Raw genomic sequence first — 13,795 nt, forward strand, 5'->3', positions numbered from 1 at the left:
GTCCCTTCAAACCCCGGCCTAAAGTATTCCTTCACTTAGGAAGTCTGAGATGCTGGTGAAGAAACGAACTGGTGTGGTGGTTGCACACTGAATATAACAGCTAAAGGAATATCTAGCGACCCAGGGAAAGCGGAATGTATGTCTCAGTTTTAACTGATTCATAAGACCACACAAGCTTCAAGCCTAGATCACCTAGAGCACTGTAGCAATTCCGGTCAAAATTGTATTCTACTCTGTGGTGGTTAATGGCGGGAATCACTTCTAGCACTGACACGCGCTTGAGAGTTCAATTGAAAGCGAAAGGACGAAGGTTGGTGCTGAAAATATGAGACCTTTCGGCTGGCTTGCGACGGCTGCATCTCCATATAAATACAAGAAAGTGGCAACGCAGCCAAAAGCGTTCTGCAGGGAGACATGGAGGGGGACAATGTGAAGAAAAGTCAGCATCACTTATAAAAATCTATTTTCACTAGGAATAGCCATCATCTGTTTCTGAATCGTAATAGTAACTTTCTTAGAAATGTACCAGATGTATTTAAATAGTTGAAATGTTCTGTTTTGTGAACAGCAAGACCACGGTAACACTACGAAACAGGACAGAGGCGCCTTCAATCTGCCCCGCAACATCACGGACTTAGAGATTTTGTTGAGATCAAATAACGGTGACAGCAAATGGTGAAATACTAACTTCAGGTGCTGTATATACCACATTTGTATCATAAAGCTAAGCACCACAGAAACATAATTATTGAAATCGAAGTGTCATGGCGCTCTTTCCCGCCTTCTAGCCCTGCCCATTGGTACATATGAACCCACAGCTTTGATCATAAAACGTATGGAACGCACTGGCTTATTCCGCTAGAAATGTAAAACCCGCCCTTAAGTCATTTGAACACCCCTTTTAGAACCCAACACCTACCTGGCGTCTGCTTCACTGTAATACTCTCTTGCTACTATGTCCTCAAACAGTTCACCGCCAGTGACTCTGTGAAGAAAAAACACAGTGCATCAGTCAAAATCTGAGAAACACAGAAAAGGGGACACAAAAACAAAATTCATTACCAAATAGCAGTACCAAGTCAATCGTAAAGAAAAAAATGACAAAAAATACACACAAAATGGGAAGAGATTGAGTTTTCAACACCAATTTGCAGCCAGCGGGTCAGGTAGGTAGTGTAGTATAATTGTATTATTATGGTTTACATTGTACTTACCACCACCGATGAGTCGCTGACGTGCTTTACAGCAAGCAGCATGCCCTCTGCAACTCTTTGGTTAACTCCACTGGTTTACTGGTGAATGGGTTTAGCCGTGTGCAGTAAGAGAGCATTCCATACCTTTATTTCAATGTATTGTGCTGTAAATGCATTAGTATAGGCTTGCTGGCATCGTGCAAATGATCGGTGGGATGAAAAGCGAGCAAGATGAGATTAGGTATTAATAGTCTTAAGAGAAGAAGAGGTTATGATCTATGGATTGAGGGTTTTGGCAGGGATACATAATGAAATATAAAGGCAAGGGGATGTGTGATTTAGAGAAGAATAATACCAAGGAGAGCAGGTTATACAGAGGAAAGGAGGGAATGAGAGGGGTCCCTGGACAGTAAGAAAGGAAAGAAGGAAGAAGGACATTTGATAGTTGCAAAGCAATGTCAATTTCCTAAGCAGGCTGGTAGGAATATAATAGGAAGAGGTTTGCTGAAATTGCCTGTAATCTTAGGCCTGCTGAATATAATGGGATTATTTGCTGGGAGACAGTATTTTTAATATGTGCCCTGGGTGAGCAATAGAGACAGGGCAACAGTCTTCCACTGATATGCTTGATTTTGTTCTGCGGAAAGGACTTTGTCAAATCGTACTGAATGTCTGTCAACTAAACAGAACGACCAGGCTTCATCTTGTGTTCTCCATATTAATGAAGATGTCACCCTGGCCTATGGATCTATGGCATAGCTGCCATGCGGCTGATGGCTTTAAGATATAACAGAACGAGAGAGATTATGCTGAGCTTTAAACGATGGAAATATGTCAGGCCAGCTTTTATGTCCACCTTACAACAATGGTTCAGAGAGTTACCAGCACAGCCTGATGATGGGACAGACCATGTGTGTCTAACATGTAAAAGGGGCAGGATTATAGACCAACCCCTGAGCCAAACATAGTGACAAAGATACCCGTCAATACATGGGTCAACCACAGAAAGGGATCAGCCCAACGTATGGGTGTACATGAAACACAGATGGTGAGAAAGATGTCATTCCATCCACTTTAACTAAAATGTATACGTGTAAAGAGAATAATTCCAGCTTAAACTATGCAATGCACTATAAGGTTTATATACCAATCCCGAATGTAGATATAATCTGGACCACATACAACTCAACAAAGAAAACCTCCCTGCATATGGGCGAGTGAGGTATAGAGGCAAATATTGCAGTCCAGACGACCTACCTAGGGTACAAATAAGGCAGGGGGAGTGAGGGCCCAGACTACAAACAGTCAGTCTTAACTGACAAGATTGTAGCCACATTAAACGTGGCTGTGGACAGCTTGGCTGCCCTCCGCGATGGCTTTAGTTGGCAGAGTTAGAGGGGGCAGCAGGACGGTGCGACAGAAGCAGTGAAGAAGGTGTTCCTCTGCGATAGGAGTAGTTTGCTTTACACTGGGAGTATCTGTGTGCAGGTTTGGGGCCGTTCTTCTAGTGTTCAGGAGTGCTCAGGTCGGAAGGGCTCACAGGTTTGTGGTGTGAGCAAGCTTGGTGACCGAGCTCCTCACTTAAGGTGGTCAAAGGAGTATCAAATTCCCCAGCACCCTATATTTGATAACAATGAAATGCTTGGAATCGGATCCACTCAGAAAAAGTGCTACAGCTGGGCATTTGCAGATAAATTTGCCTTTAACGTAAACGCAACAAAGCAAAGACTGATGATCCAATGATTCATTACATTCATTCATTCTTCTATGCGTCATTTGGCAAAGTCATATGGCTGTGTAGAATGAATACAGCAAATATGAAGAGAGAGGTGCCAGAGGGATGTGTTTCTGGAAGTGGCTGGCAAAGAATGTTATGTGAAATGAAAATGTTCTGAGCTGAAAGAATGTCTTAGAATAGGAATGAATGCATAAAAGTTACTTATCCACTACGTACTTGCATCCAACCTTGATTTCTGGAGTGCTGTAACACTCACTGAAAATCGATCAGCACAATTTACAATTCCAAGTATTGTGGCTGTGTCACTGGCAGAGTAGGCGTATTTAAGTGTATAGGTGCTTTCACAAGATAAAGCACGGGTCAAAAGGTGCCCCAAAGGCCGTGACTTACCTAGAAAAATCCCTTATTGCAGAATTGATTAAATTTGCACCAGCCCCAATCAAATGTCAGTACCTCAGTTCTGAAAGCAGTCCCAACGTGGTACATAAAGGAGGAGGGGCGGTAAGGACTGGCACTGCAGATCACTCGCAAGGGGATTTATTGTATAACCTAAAGGGTCCCATCAGAAACAGAGCACTGCGAATCAAATCGTTATATTTTCAGCTCACTGCTCCATTAATATAGGGGAGAGTGGCTTTGTTCAGTTTTCAAGACTAGATTGCAGGGGCACACATTTAATTCCACTGTCTCTCTAATGCTCGAACTGCTGTGCTGCCATGTGTTGTACACTGCCTTTAAAAAAAAAAAATCCTTTCAGCATGTATGGGCATTTGATAGTAGCAGTGTCAAATAGGGAAACACCGCAGGAGTGGGGAGTAAACAGTTATCTTGAATTGAATTGAGCGACAGTGAAGCGGATAGACTGACTAATTTTAAGGATTTCCAAAGCAAGCCCTGTCCCTCAAAAAAGTTTGAAAAACAGAACCAGCTGGTGCATCTCGCAGCACAGTTTCCATACAAATAACCTACAAATCCAAAGGGGCAGTAACAAATCAATCTGATAATTTTGTAGTGTGCCAGCGAACCTCACCATGTCCATGAGCGTTGAGCCTACCCTCCCATAACAAACAGAAGAGTTAAAAGAACATGATTTGTTCAGCACATTTTCCCTGCAAACTGGCCAAGTATGTGTCTAACAGGTGGTTAAATTAGTCTGATTACAAAATGCCACAAGGCGTACTATTTCCAAAATATACCCAGCACCTTATTTCACCTCATTTCTGCATCTTGGCCCTTCCAAATATGTGTTGCTCTATCCTACAGTCACTGGAATTAAGCAGCCAAGCAATACCAGATAATGCAGCAGGGCTGACTAAATGATGTGGCAAAAAGGGCAGATTTGCAACATTTCCAGCATATTGCAACACGGTGGCAATATTGAAACGAAAAAGTTGTATTCAAACATTATTTAATGGCCATAACAGCATACAATTTAATCACATGATAAAACAAACGCTTTAAAACACCGATATCATATATATCCAACATACATAAAAACAATACATACACCCGTCTATCCCAATTATAAGACCATGTCAAATAAATATATGCACAACCCCAGACACATAATAGTAATCAATTCATCAAACTGACACAGTTAAAATGCCAATTCATTCTTTATGCATAGACATAAACAGACAGACATTAGTACGAATCTCGGGGGTGCTCAGCTTCTGCAAATATAGTAAAGCCACCTAATCCTCTAAAAAAGGAATTAAAAATCACCAAGTCTAGAAGAAATAAAATACACGAACAAAAACAACACGAAGCAGGCTTTGGGGGGAGCTTTCATCATGTAGGCAAAAGAAGCTAGACGTGCGATCAATCTGCCAAAGAGGAAAACATAGCTGCCATCTAATAATTCCTAATCGAAATCTAGTAAGGAGGGACCAGTCCCAAGTGTGTGATATAAAATCCAAGTAAGGCTCTGTCCCAGGGGACCTTTGAATCAGAATATATTCCTTAATCTGAGTTAATGAGCTCTAGTAATCACTCCCCTTGCCTTAAGGCCATGAAAGATTTGTTTGACCCATAACCTTTCGTGCTTAGGTAGACCCGTGGTTTAAAAACAAATGAATGGTCTTCCCAGGGTGATACCTGCTGCCAAGGGATGATATGCCCCGTAGCTCAGGATAGGCAATCATCAAGTTCCTCAAGAAATATATAGGAAGGGCAGCTGGGAGGGAGACCAAGTAATCTTCTACAGACTCTGTTCTCTTCTGCCTGACAGTTTGGATTTTCTTTTTTTAAATATCCCCATAAGCCTGACCCCTGTGATAAAACTGGGATATACTTTGTTCGCTACACCTCTAACAAGGGGGTAATCACTTCTTACAGACACTGGAAGCTAAATTGCCCAAAATCCCAACACTGTGCTCAAAATGTTTACCAGCTACAGTGATAACATGGGGAGCAAATTCCTGAGGAGTCAAAAGTAACCCCCCTATAGGAATTGGAGAACTCACAAACTCTAGAGATGGAGTTCTGGATAAAGATAAAGGACTCTTTTTAGCACTCCCTGGGCCACACTATGGCAACATTATTTGTTTGCAGAGGATTTGGTATGCAGCAGAACCACACATCACACTTTTTTTTAAACAACTTTGACCTGTTTTAACTAGGAACAGATGGTCAGTTATGTGGCAAATGTGGAAAATTCGTTACTATGTGGGAGAAGCAGCAGATGAAGAATTGTATAAGTGTTGTGGCCTGTGTTGAAATCTGAATGTTCCTTGCACACAGTACAGGAGTGTACCCCTGCCTGGGTGAAATGACTGCTTGTGAAACTGGTACTGTGGCTTTTTGTGGACCAAGATACCATGCTAATCTACCATGTGTGCTGAGGCGAAGGCTTGTCCATTATAAAGCCAAGGGCCACAACCTCTTTTGTGATCTGGTGGCCACACGAAGTGAAGGAGGCTAGAAACAGGACTGCCCTCAGAGGTTGTAATAGGACCTTTTTAGCAAGGTTTTGATGCTTTGATTTTCTTGAGTGCTGCCACTTCGTAGATGGTACTGGACAGGGGTGAGTCAGCAGTTTGGGTTGAAAGTGAGGAAGTTTCTAGGAAGGGCCTGTCCTTTTCTATATCTAGGTTTATTACTACATGACTGCTGGTAACCGCCGGGTGCTGAAGCTTGCACCGTGTTCATATGTTGTACTTATGTTCTGGATATTCCTGCTTGACACTAGTATAAACGATACCTGCTAGGACAGCGATCAGCTTGCACAAAGGCTGTGTCTGCACTACAGCCAGAAAACAACAATCACGCTAGTTCAAGAACTTTAGACAGTTCACCAAAATCCTCTGCCATGAAAAGAAGTATAATATTGAAACCCAAAACACCTCACTTTCTTACAGTTCGATGAATCTTCTATAACCAAGTAAGGGAGTGCTCCACAGAGTATTCAAAGTGCGACTGTGAGACCAGGGTTGGTGTCTGCAAGGCAGCCTGCCTCCCAGAGGTGTACCAGGCAGAAGGAGTGTGGCCTGATCAGACAGGGAAGCAGTGTTCCTGCAGGAGGAGAGGCTCCGCTTGTCCCAGCATGTGAAACACATAAAAAGGGACTAACACTGGGAAGGCCACAGGCCAAGAAGTGAAGGGTCACCCGAGCCTTTTGCGTGGTTCATGTGGTGAACTGCATACAGAAAACTTACCACTCAGGATCACTGTGTGCACTCTGACATATCTGCAGTGATTAGGAAGGAGTTAGTGCTGCTGTTCACCATGTGATGCGGTAAAGAGGATTATAGTCTTCATTGTAGCACAGAGCCTCCCCCCCACGCACACCTGACAAGGTCATTCAAATAGTTTGCACCAATGGTACGTAATCAGTGCCCAATATAGCAGTAGTGATAGCATATCAAGATTTATCAACATAGATGACATGCCGACACACAAGCCATGAAAGGAGCAAGTGTTGTCTAGGGCATTGGAACCACAATCGGCCACAAGACTTCTGTGCTTTTTAAACATACCACTGAAATGCATGCATGTTGTCAAGCATCAGCTATCTAATTTCTGGAAATCGAGATTTATCATTAGCTATAATAGTTGGGATAAATAAAGTTTAGTCCTGAAAAACAAGTTCCTGGCATTTTCATGAAAACACCATATTTGTGTACCAAAAGGACAGTTATTCGATATTAGGAGCTACATGTTTCATCCAGAAACATTTTATCTTCTCATCAAGCACTAATATATACTACTGTCACGCATAACCAGATTCTACGTTCCATGTCCATTTATTATCATCATGAATTACAAGGGATTACCAACGTATGGTAGTGATTTTCACCGCCATTGTGTGAGGCAAACCCAGTTGCATCAGGAATGGCCACAATAAATTAAGCATGGGGACCACTGTGCAGTGCCACTAAAATGTACGAATATTCAGAATTATGTTGAAGACACAGTAAATAAAGGATAGGGCAGTGCTGGCAGAGATACTAAAGAAATACAACAATGCTGACAATATGTAAAGGGATCGGCCACCACAATTTCAAAGATGGACAGAATATTGTCCAGAATGTTCATGAAACGCCAACGACGGCCACTAATATGCAACAAAAAGCCAAACTGGAGACAATAATGTTAACAGTATGCCAAAGATAGGGCAATATTACTCTAGGGACAAATGAAATGTCACCAGGAATGCCCATACTATGTCCACGGTAGGCCTCGATTATTCTTGGAAGAGAAAAAGCAAAAGTTCAAAATGGGACAGTGAAGGTTGTGCTTATAGGTAGGAATTTTTGCAGGCACACTGCACGTGGAAGAAAGACTGCCAGTCTGTTACCTGTAGGAAAAAGAAAGATTTATCCAAGTTGAAAGCATATGTCCAGACCCTCAGCTTTGCTAATTATTCCCCCAGTGGCAGCTGGAAAGTTGGGTTATACCCTAAAGACGCTAATGAGGGTCTGGGTAGGGGAACACATCTCTGAGGCTAGACAGATGTGCTGCGTTTCAGTGGAAACATTTTATACGCCACCTTTGCAACTTTCCTTTGAGTGGCGTCCTGCGGTCTCCGCGTTTTCACTCTCTTGGCGTGTAATCTTCAGAACTGAAAGACATGTTCCATTATGCTCTCTTCCAAAACCTCAATCGTGAATGAATGAATGAATGAACCTGGATATTTAGATATACAACAGCTGGGTTTGGGAGCCATTGAACATAATTTATTTTATCAGCCATTATCGAAACTGAATTGTTAAGACAAATAGAAAAATGTGATTAATTGTGCAAATATGTTGCTTCCCAATTGGTTTCTAGTAATGGACTTAATGTAAATATTAACTGGTAAAAGCAAGGTGCTAAAACTACTTTTACCAGCATTAAGAGTCTAGCTAGATAAAAAATCGTGCGGATAAAATGAGCCCTGGTTTCTCCACCACTTTGTCTTGTACTAGTGTTTTACACTTTCCTATATCTGTGCCCTGAACACTGAAACAAAGAAAGAAATGAGCCCTATAAATAAGAGACTCGTCCCTGACTGCAACCATTTATCGTAGAGTCTTACATTTCTGGTAAAGCGAGCACCTCACTGAGTCAAAGTCTGTGGGAGGCACCTGACAGATTCACAGCCCTGCCCATCACAGGAGCTGGTACATGTAGAGCAAGATATTTTAAGTGGCATACTCCTCCGCTTGATCACATCAGAAAACTTTCTTCAAAATGTATCAGTTATACTTCCTGGAAAAAAGTCTATTTGCAGAAAACAGGCACTTAAAATAATTTATCAGACATCTCCTGCAGAGCTTGCTTCACAATGCACACTGCTATTGTTTGTGTGTGGCACAACATATGCCCTTTCGGGGCATCTGTTCATGCCATTGCAGACTGGGTATGAGCTGTAATAAAATGGGGTGTTTGCTGGAAGACAACCAAAGTGAAGTCATTAATTGACGGCTAATGGAGGGCTCCAGCGACAGGTTTTGCTGAACTTGGGCACTGTCTTTAGGTCTCGCCTACTAGACAGCGCTTGCACTGTCCTTTGTCAGCTAACCGTAGTCTTGGCGCCCAGCCACTGCATATCATTAGTTCGCTTTATTGTCATTCTCATTAGCTTACTTCTTAGTCAATAGCTTGTGTGGGCTTTGCTTTCTCTTTGTGTAGCGAACCCTATTGTGCCCTCTCTTCTGTGGGATTTACACACACAGGGCTCATATTGTTTTACCCAATTGCAGTTCACGGCCTCATGCAAACCCTTGTTTCCCATCCAGAGCTCTTCACCCCCTTGATCCTCATGTACCGTTTTTTCCCCCTGGTAACATGACTGTAAGAATATCACGTGCTTCCTAATTATTAGCTTCATCTGCCCTTACCTATTGCATGTAATAATTTTTTCACTTGCTTTAGTTATTGGCGCGAACTGGCGTGACCTATTGACTCTTGGTTCCGGCAGTTGGTTAACTGATTTCCAACAGTCATTTGCACCTGCAAGAGGTCACATCCATTAGGTGAACATGTGTTTTCTCCCAGGCAATCCACAGGAACAGTCTTCCCATCACGTGTATAAACCCCATCTAAACCCAGAGTCAGCGCTTGGTCTTGCACCAGTCCTGCGCAAGCATTTCGCATGCACTCACCTTTTGAGTCATCTGGAAACCTCCAGTGCTCTAGTTTTCTAAAACTTCCTGTGATCCTGGCTCCATCGACTTCTCCAGTGTCTTTTCAAATCTTGAGCTACGATTCAACCTCAGGTTAGTACTCACTAATGTATAGCTCAGTTCTGAGCACTGACTATGACTGAGTTCCTTTGAGGAGATTTTGACCCGTTCTTGGAATATGGACTTTGAGTGCTTACGTTTTTAAAGTCCTAGCGCTACTAACACTTTAATTCATGGGCACTCCGAACTTTGACTCTGCTCTAAAGGTCTTCATGTTTGTATTCTCAACAAGGTATTGGCATTTAGAATTCGAAAAGACTGAGTGCAACATTGTGATTCTCAAACTTTTGAATTCAATTTTGTTATGTTGGATGATCTGTGGAGTGCCAGAAAAGTCTGGTATTTCCTTTTGCATTTGTATCTGCTCTCAAGCCTAATTTACAATGAAGCCTGTAAGTGTTACTGTTGTAAATAACTGCTTAAACACCATATGTTAAAGACTGTTAGTAAACTACTTTTGTTGTTTCTAGTGCACCACACCCACATCCACACACAGGTCCATGGAGTACAGATTCTCCTGTGCAGTATTGCAAGGGAACATAGCAGATCCTGTGAAGCAGGTAATTTTTTTTCTTGTTTTATCCCAGCCCCTCTTTCCCTTGGAGGCAGTGGGTGAGTTAAGGTTATTAATTTGTTCTTTTGCTGCCCCAGGTAAGTTCAGAGGTCTAGCATCGTCTCCGCGGACAGAACCAGGTGAGTCTGTGACACTTTGACCCAGCCCTGGAGCAAGGATACATTCCTTGTACCTTCACATTGCTCACTTTTCAGTGACTACTTGTTTAAGTACTTTTTTAAGCACTCCCCGTGATGGTGTGTTTTCCAGCAGTCTCCCTCGTGCACTTCCTCCCTCACCCATGCTTGCTTTGCTCTTTGCTGTATGCTTCTCCCCACCCCACTCAGTGATGCGCTAACTCTTTTATGCTCCTTCCCCAGCCTGTGTACTTCTCACTCGTGACTCCTTTGTTGCTTCTGCCCACTCCATGTTGCTTCCCCCAACCTCCTGTTACTTACCTACCTCTGCTATCTGATTTCACCCCCTCCCCATTGTTATTTACTCCCACACACTGATACTACATTATTTTCTGTGAATTTATTGATTGTTAAGCCAAAAAAAAGACTGATTGCATCATTTTGTAGACATGCATGCATCCCTACAAAATAACATGGGCAGCAATGTCACAGGCTTTTTTCACAATTTTACTTTTAGTGATGCTGTACAACATTGCTAAAACTACGAGCAAACCCAATAAGGCCTAAAGGCGAGATATATTTGCTAATTCTTGTATTTTATATTGCAAGTAGTAGTCAGGGTCAAGCCATTTTAATTTGGACTAACTGGTACAGGAAACCTCATCCTCCATAGTGATATAGTAAAGAAAATTCCTGTACACTATTTACTGCAGACTCTTTTTGGGTTGTGTGTACTGGTTTGACTGGCATTTTGACTTTTGGTGCCAAGACACTATTGGCTCAACAGTGGCTCTGAATTTCCCAGGTATTATTTTGTGGCGCATTCTTTAAGGACTATCATACAAGTACTGAATGCAAGGAATTCCTAAAACCCTTCAGTTTTATTGAGTAATTCCAAATCAGAGGTCTATGCCAGGCCACAGCACAGTGACCCCGGAGAAGGGCTCGGTTATTTAATGTACGACTCATCTCGAGGACATATGAGCCTGGAGAAATAAAAAGGTAAACTGACTTTGCATTTGTTTTCAAAGAAGCATATAAACGCAAACCATCAGATTCCTGGTTCTTACTGCAGAACTGATCAGAACCGCAGCCGTGCCTTAAACCTGGCATGTCACCATGGCCACAGGTAGCAGCTACATAGTTAGTAAGTTTTCATTGAGCTTACAGGTGTCATTTCCAAATTTTCGTTGAGCTTACATGAGCTATTTTGATGGCACTATCCTATGGTTGGAGAAGACAGTTATGAAAATGTAATGAAGTATATTACAGAAATGACAGCCGTTTGTACAATATAATATCGAACAGCCTTAAACTAGCTGCAATGTTCCTGAAGTGGTTACGCACCAGCAGGCGCAGTTCAACCGCCCCCTAAATAGTAGAAGAGGACCTCCATGGAGCATTCCTGCCCACCCACTAGCCAATTAATAACTCATGGATCCCCCCTGACAATGTGACCCATCCTCGACCACTGGGATGAAGTATCTGACAGCAGCCAATGCCACACTGGCGGTCTATTCAGTTTCAACGTAGAGTACTGGTAAATTATGCGTGATTTTCAAACGACTGAGTTCTGAATGCGGTGCAGTATTGCAACAACAGGCGCCCATGTGTGTTCATCTAGCCCCTGATGAGTGACAATTGGCGGAGCTGTGGTAACTAGCACTGAAGGGCTCAAGGTCATAGTTGTGCAGTTCCCCCTATGTGCTTTTCTCGCCCAGAGTCCTAAAACTTTAGACCAATCCTAAAGAGAGTTTTCCGGCCTCACCTGGAAAGCCGTCACTGCTCACGTGGGCTCTGGTACCACCCACTGCGTTTTGTCTGCTCTAGTGAAGTAGTAATCCCAATGCTGTTGACCTTTGTGACCTTCTACAGCTCACTGACCGAAACAAGAACACCGCCGTACAAGGCCTAAACGTTTGCAGTGGCCGTGAAAACACAGCACATTTTGATATATCAATATCAACACGTCTTTCTCTCGACTGAAATTCGAAATCTGGGTCTCGAGATTCTAGTTTTTGACCAGTCAGCCAGGCCAAAGTACATAGCAGGAAAGCCTTCTAAATAATTTGCCTTAAACTAAGGAAGGCACAACATATTCTCCCATTCAAAGCAGTTTCTATGGAAATTAATGCTTCTTTTGAGCCACACTTCTAATATGGCCTTCGACTAGTGAAAAATTACACCAAGCTAATCTCATCATTGTGAACAACAAAGAGGACAAGCTGGCGCAAGTCAAAATGATGTTCTAGTGATGTTGAGCTCAATAACTAAAGCTTTTACCAGGCTGGCACTATCACAACTTGATATTTAGTCTGACAAGCATGCCATCCTCCTGTGCACTCAGAGAGGGTTCCATGGGCAGATCAACCATGCACAAAGCAGCATTCCAATCACTTCTTTAGGGATTGGGGCACACCTCTATATTTTTTACCAATAGCATTTGACAAGGTCACGAGTTCAAAGTTATGAAATACACTTAATTGAGTTGCATCCTGTAAACAGATCGTAAACGTCTGAACTCTACTCTGGAAACTGGGCAGTGATGCGTTGCAGCAGCTTCAGCACCAGCAGGATTAGGATTCAGTATGGCCTGATAAAAGTGTGCACCTGACCCGCCCTACTCCCCCTCCCCTCCCGACATAAGAGTGATCCAGGATAAGGTATGATTACACTCTAGTCAACTGGGTAACGTTTATGCTTCAGTACTGTATCATGGGGATGATTTAGCCCTTTGAGAATACACCGCGCTTGGCCTCCAGGAGGCGCTGTTGACCTTGGACAATTGTACGTGAAAAACACAATAAGCGTTGAATACGACCAAGACATGTGGGCTGATGTTTGCTCAGTAGGCAATAAACGAACGTATGGCACATGGGCTAATAGATTACCTGCAGATGTTTCTACTAATAAGTTAGATTTCTATGGTAATAACTTGACATATGTTACTAAATTCCATGAAAGCTGCAGCAATAAAGATGGAAAATGGGTTATTATACAATGGGAAACTTGGCTATAGAAGTATAGAGCACTTTAAAAGATTAAAGGGGTTATTACAACTTTGGAGGAGGTGTTAATCCGTCCCAAAAGTGACGGTAAAGTGACGGATATACCACCAGCCGTATTACGAGTCCATTATATCCTATGGAACTCGTAATACGGCTGGTGGTATATCCGTCACTTTACCGTCACTTTTGGGATGGATTAACACCTCCTCCAAAGTTGTAATAACCCCCTATGTCTCTAATATTTAGCTGCTAATATAGTACCATACACTGCTTGTGCTGTTGACCTTATTGAACATCTCGGAAGAGGCTTGTCCCTGCCACCCTCTTCAATTTAAGGTTATATCTCCTCTGCCTCTGAGCCTCACAGTCTCTGGATAGAAAGGCTCGAGTCAGGTACACCAGCTGATTAAGTACACAGCTGATAAGCATCGTGCCTCGATTAAAGAAAAAAAAACATTAACATTTATGGTTTCCTCTGACAAGTTCAACACTGATCAA

The 13,795-nt window shown here is 42.6% G+C and overlaps 1 protein-coding gene across 25 annotated transcripts in view; it reads right to left on the reverse strand.

Annotated features, from left to right (window-relative positions):
• CAMK2D (calcium/calmodulin dependent protein kinase II delta) overlaps positions 1-13,795 on the reverse strand; it is a 624,934-nt gene that overhangs the window by 224,339 nt on the left and 386,800 nt on the right. For all 25 annotated transcript variants that reach the window (XM_069242054.1, XM_069242030.1, XM_069242039.1 and 22 more), the window contains exon 5: positions 920-985. In XM_069242054.1, the coding sequence (XP_069098155.1) occupies positions 920-985 (66 nt within the window). The remainder of the gene's footprint in view (positions 1-919; positions 986-13,795) is intronic.

Source organism: Pleurodeles waltl, chromosome 1_2 (assembly GCF_031143425.1).
Source record: "Pleurodeles waltl isolate 20211129_DDA chromosome 1_2, aPleWal1.hap1.20221129, whole genome shotgun sequence".
Classification (NCBI taxonomy): domain Eukaryota; kingdom Metazoa; phylum Chordata; class Amphibia; order Caudata; family Salamandridae; genus Pleurodeles; species Pleurodeles waltl.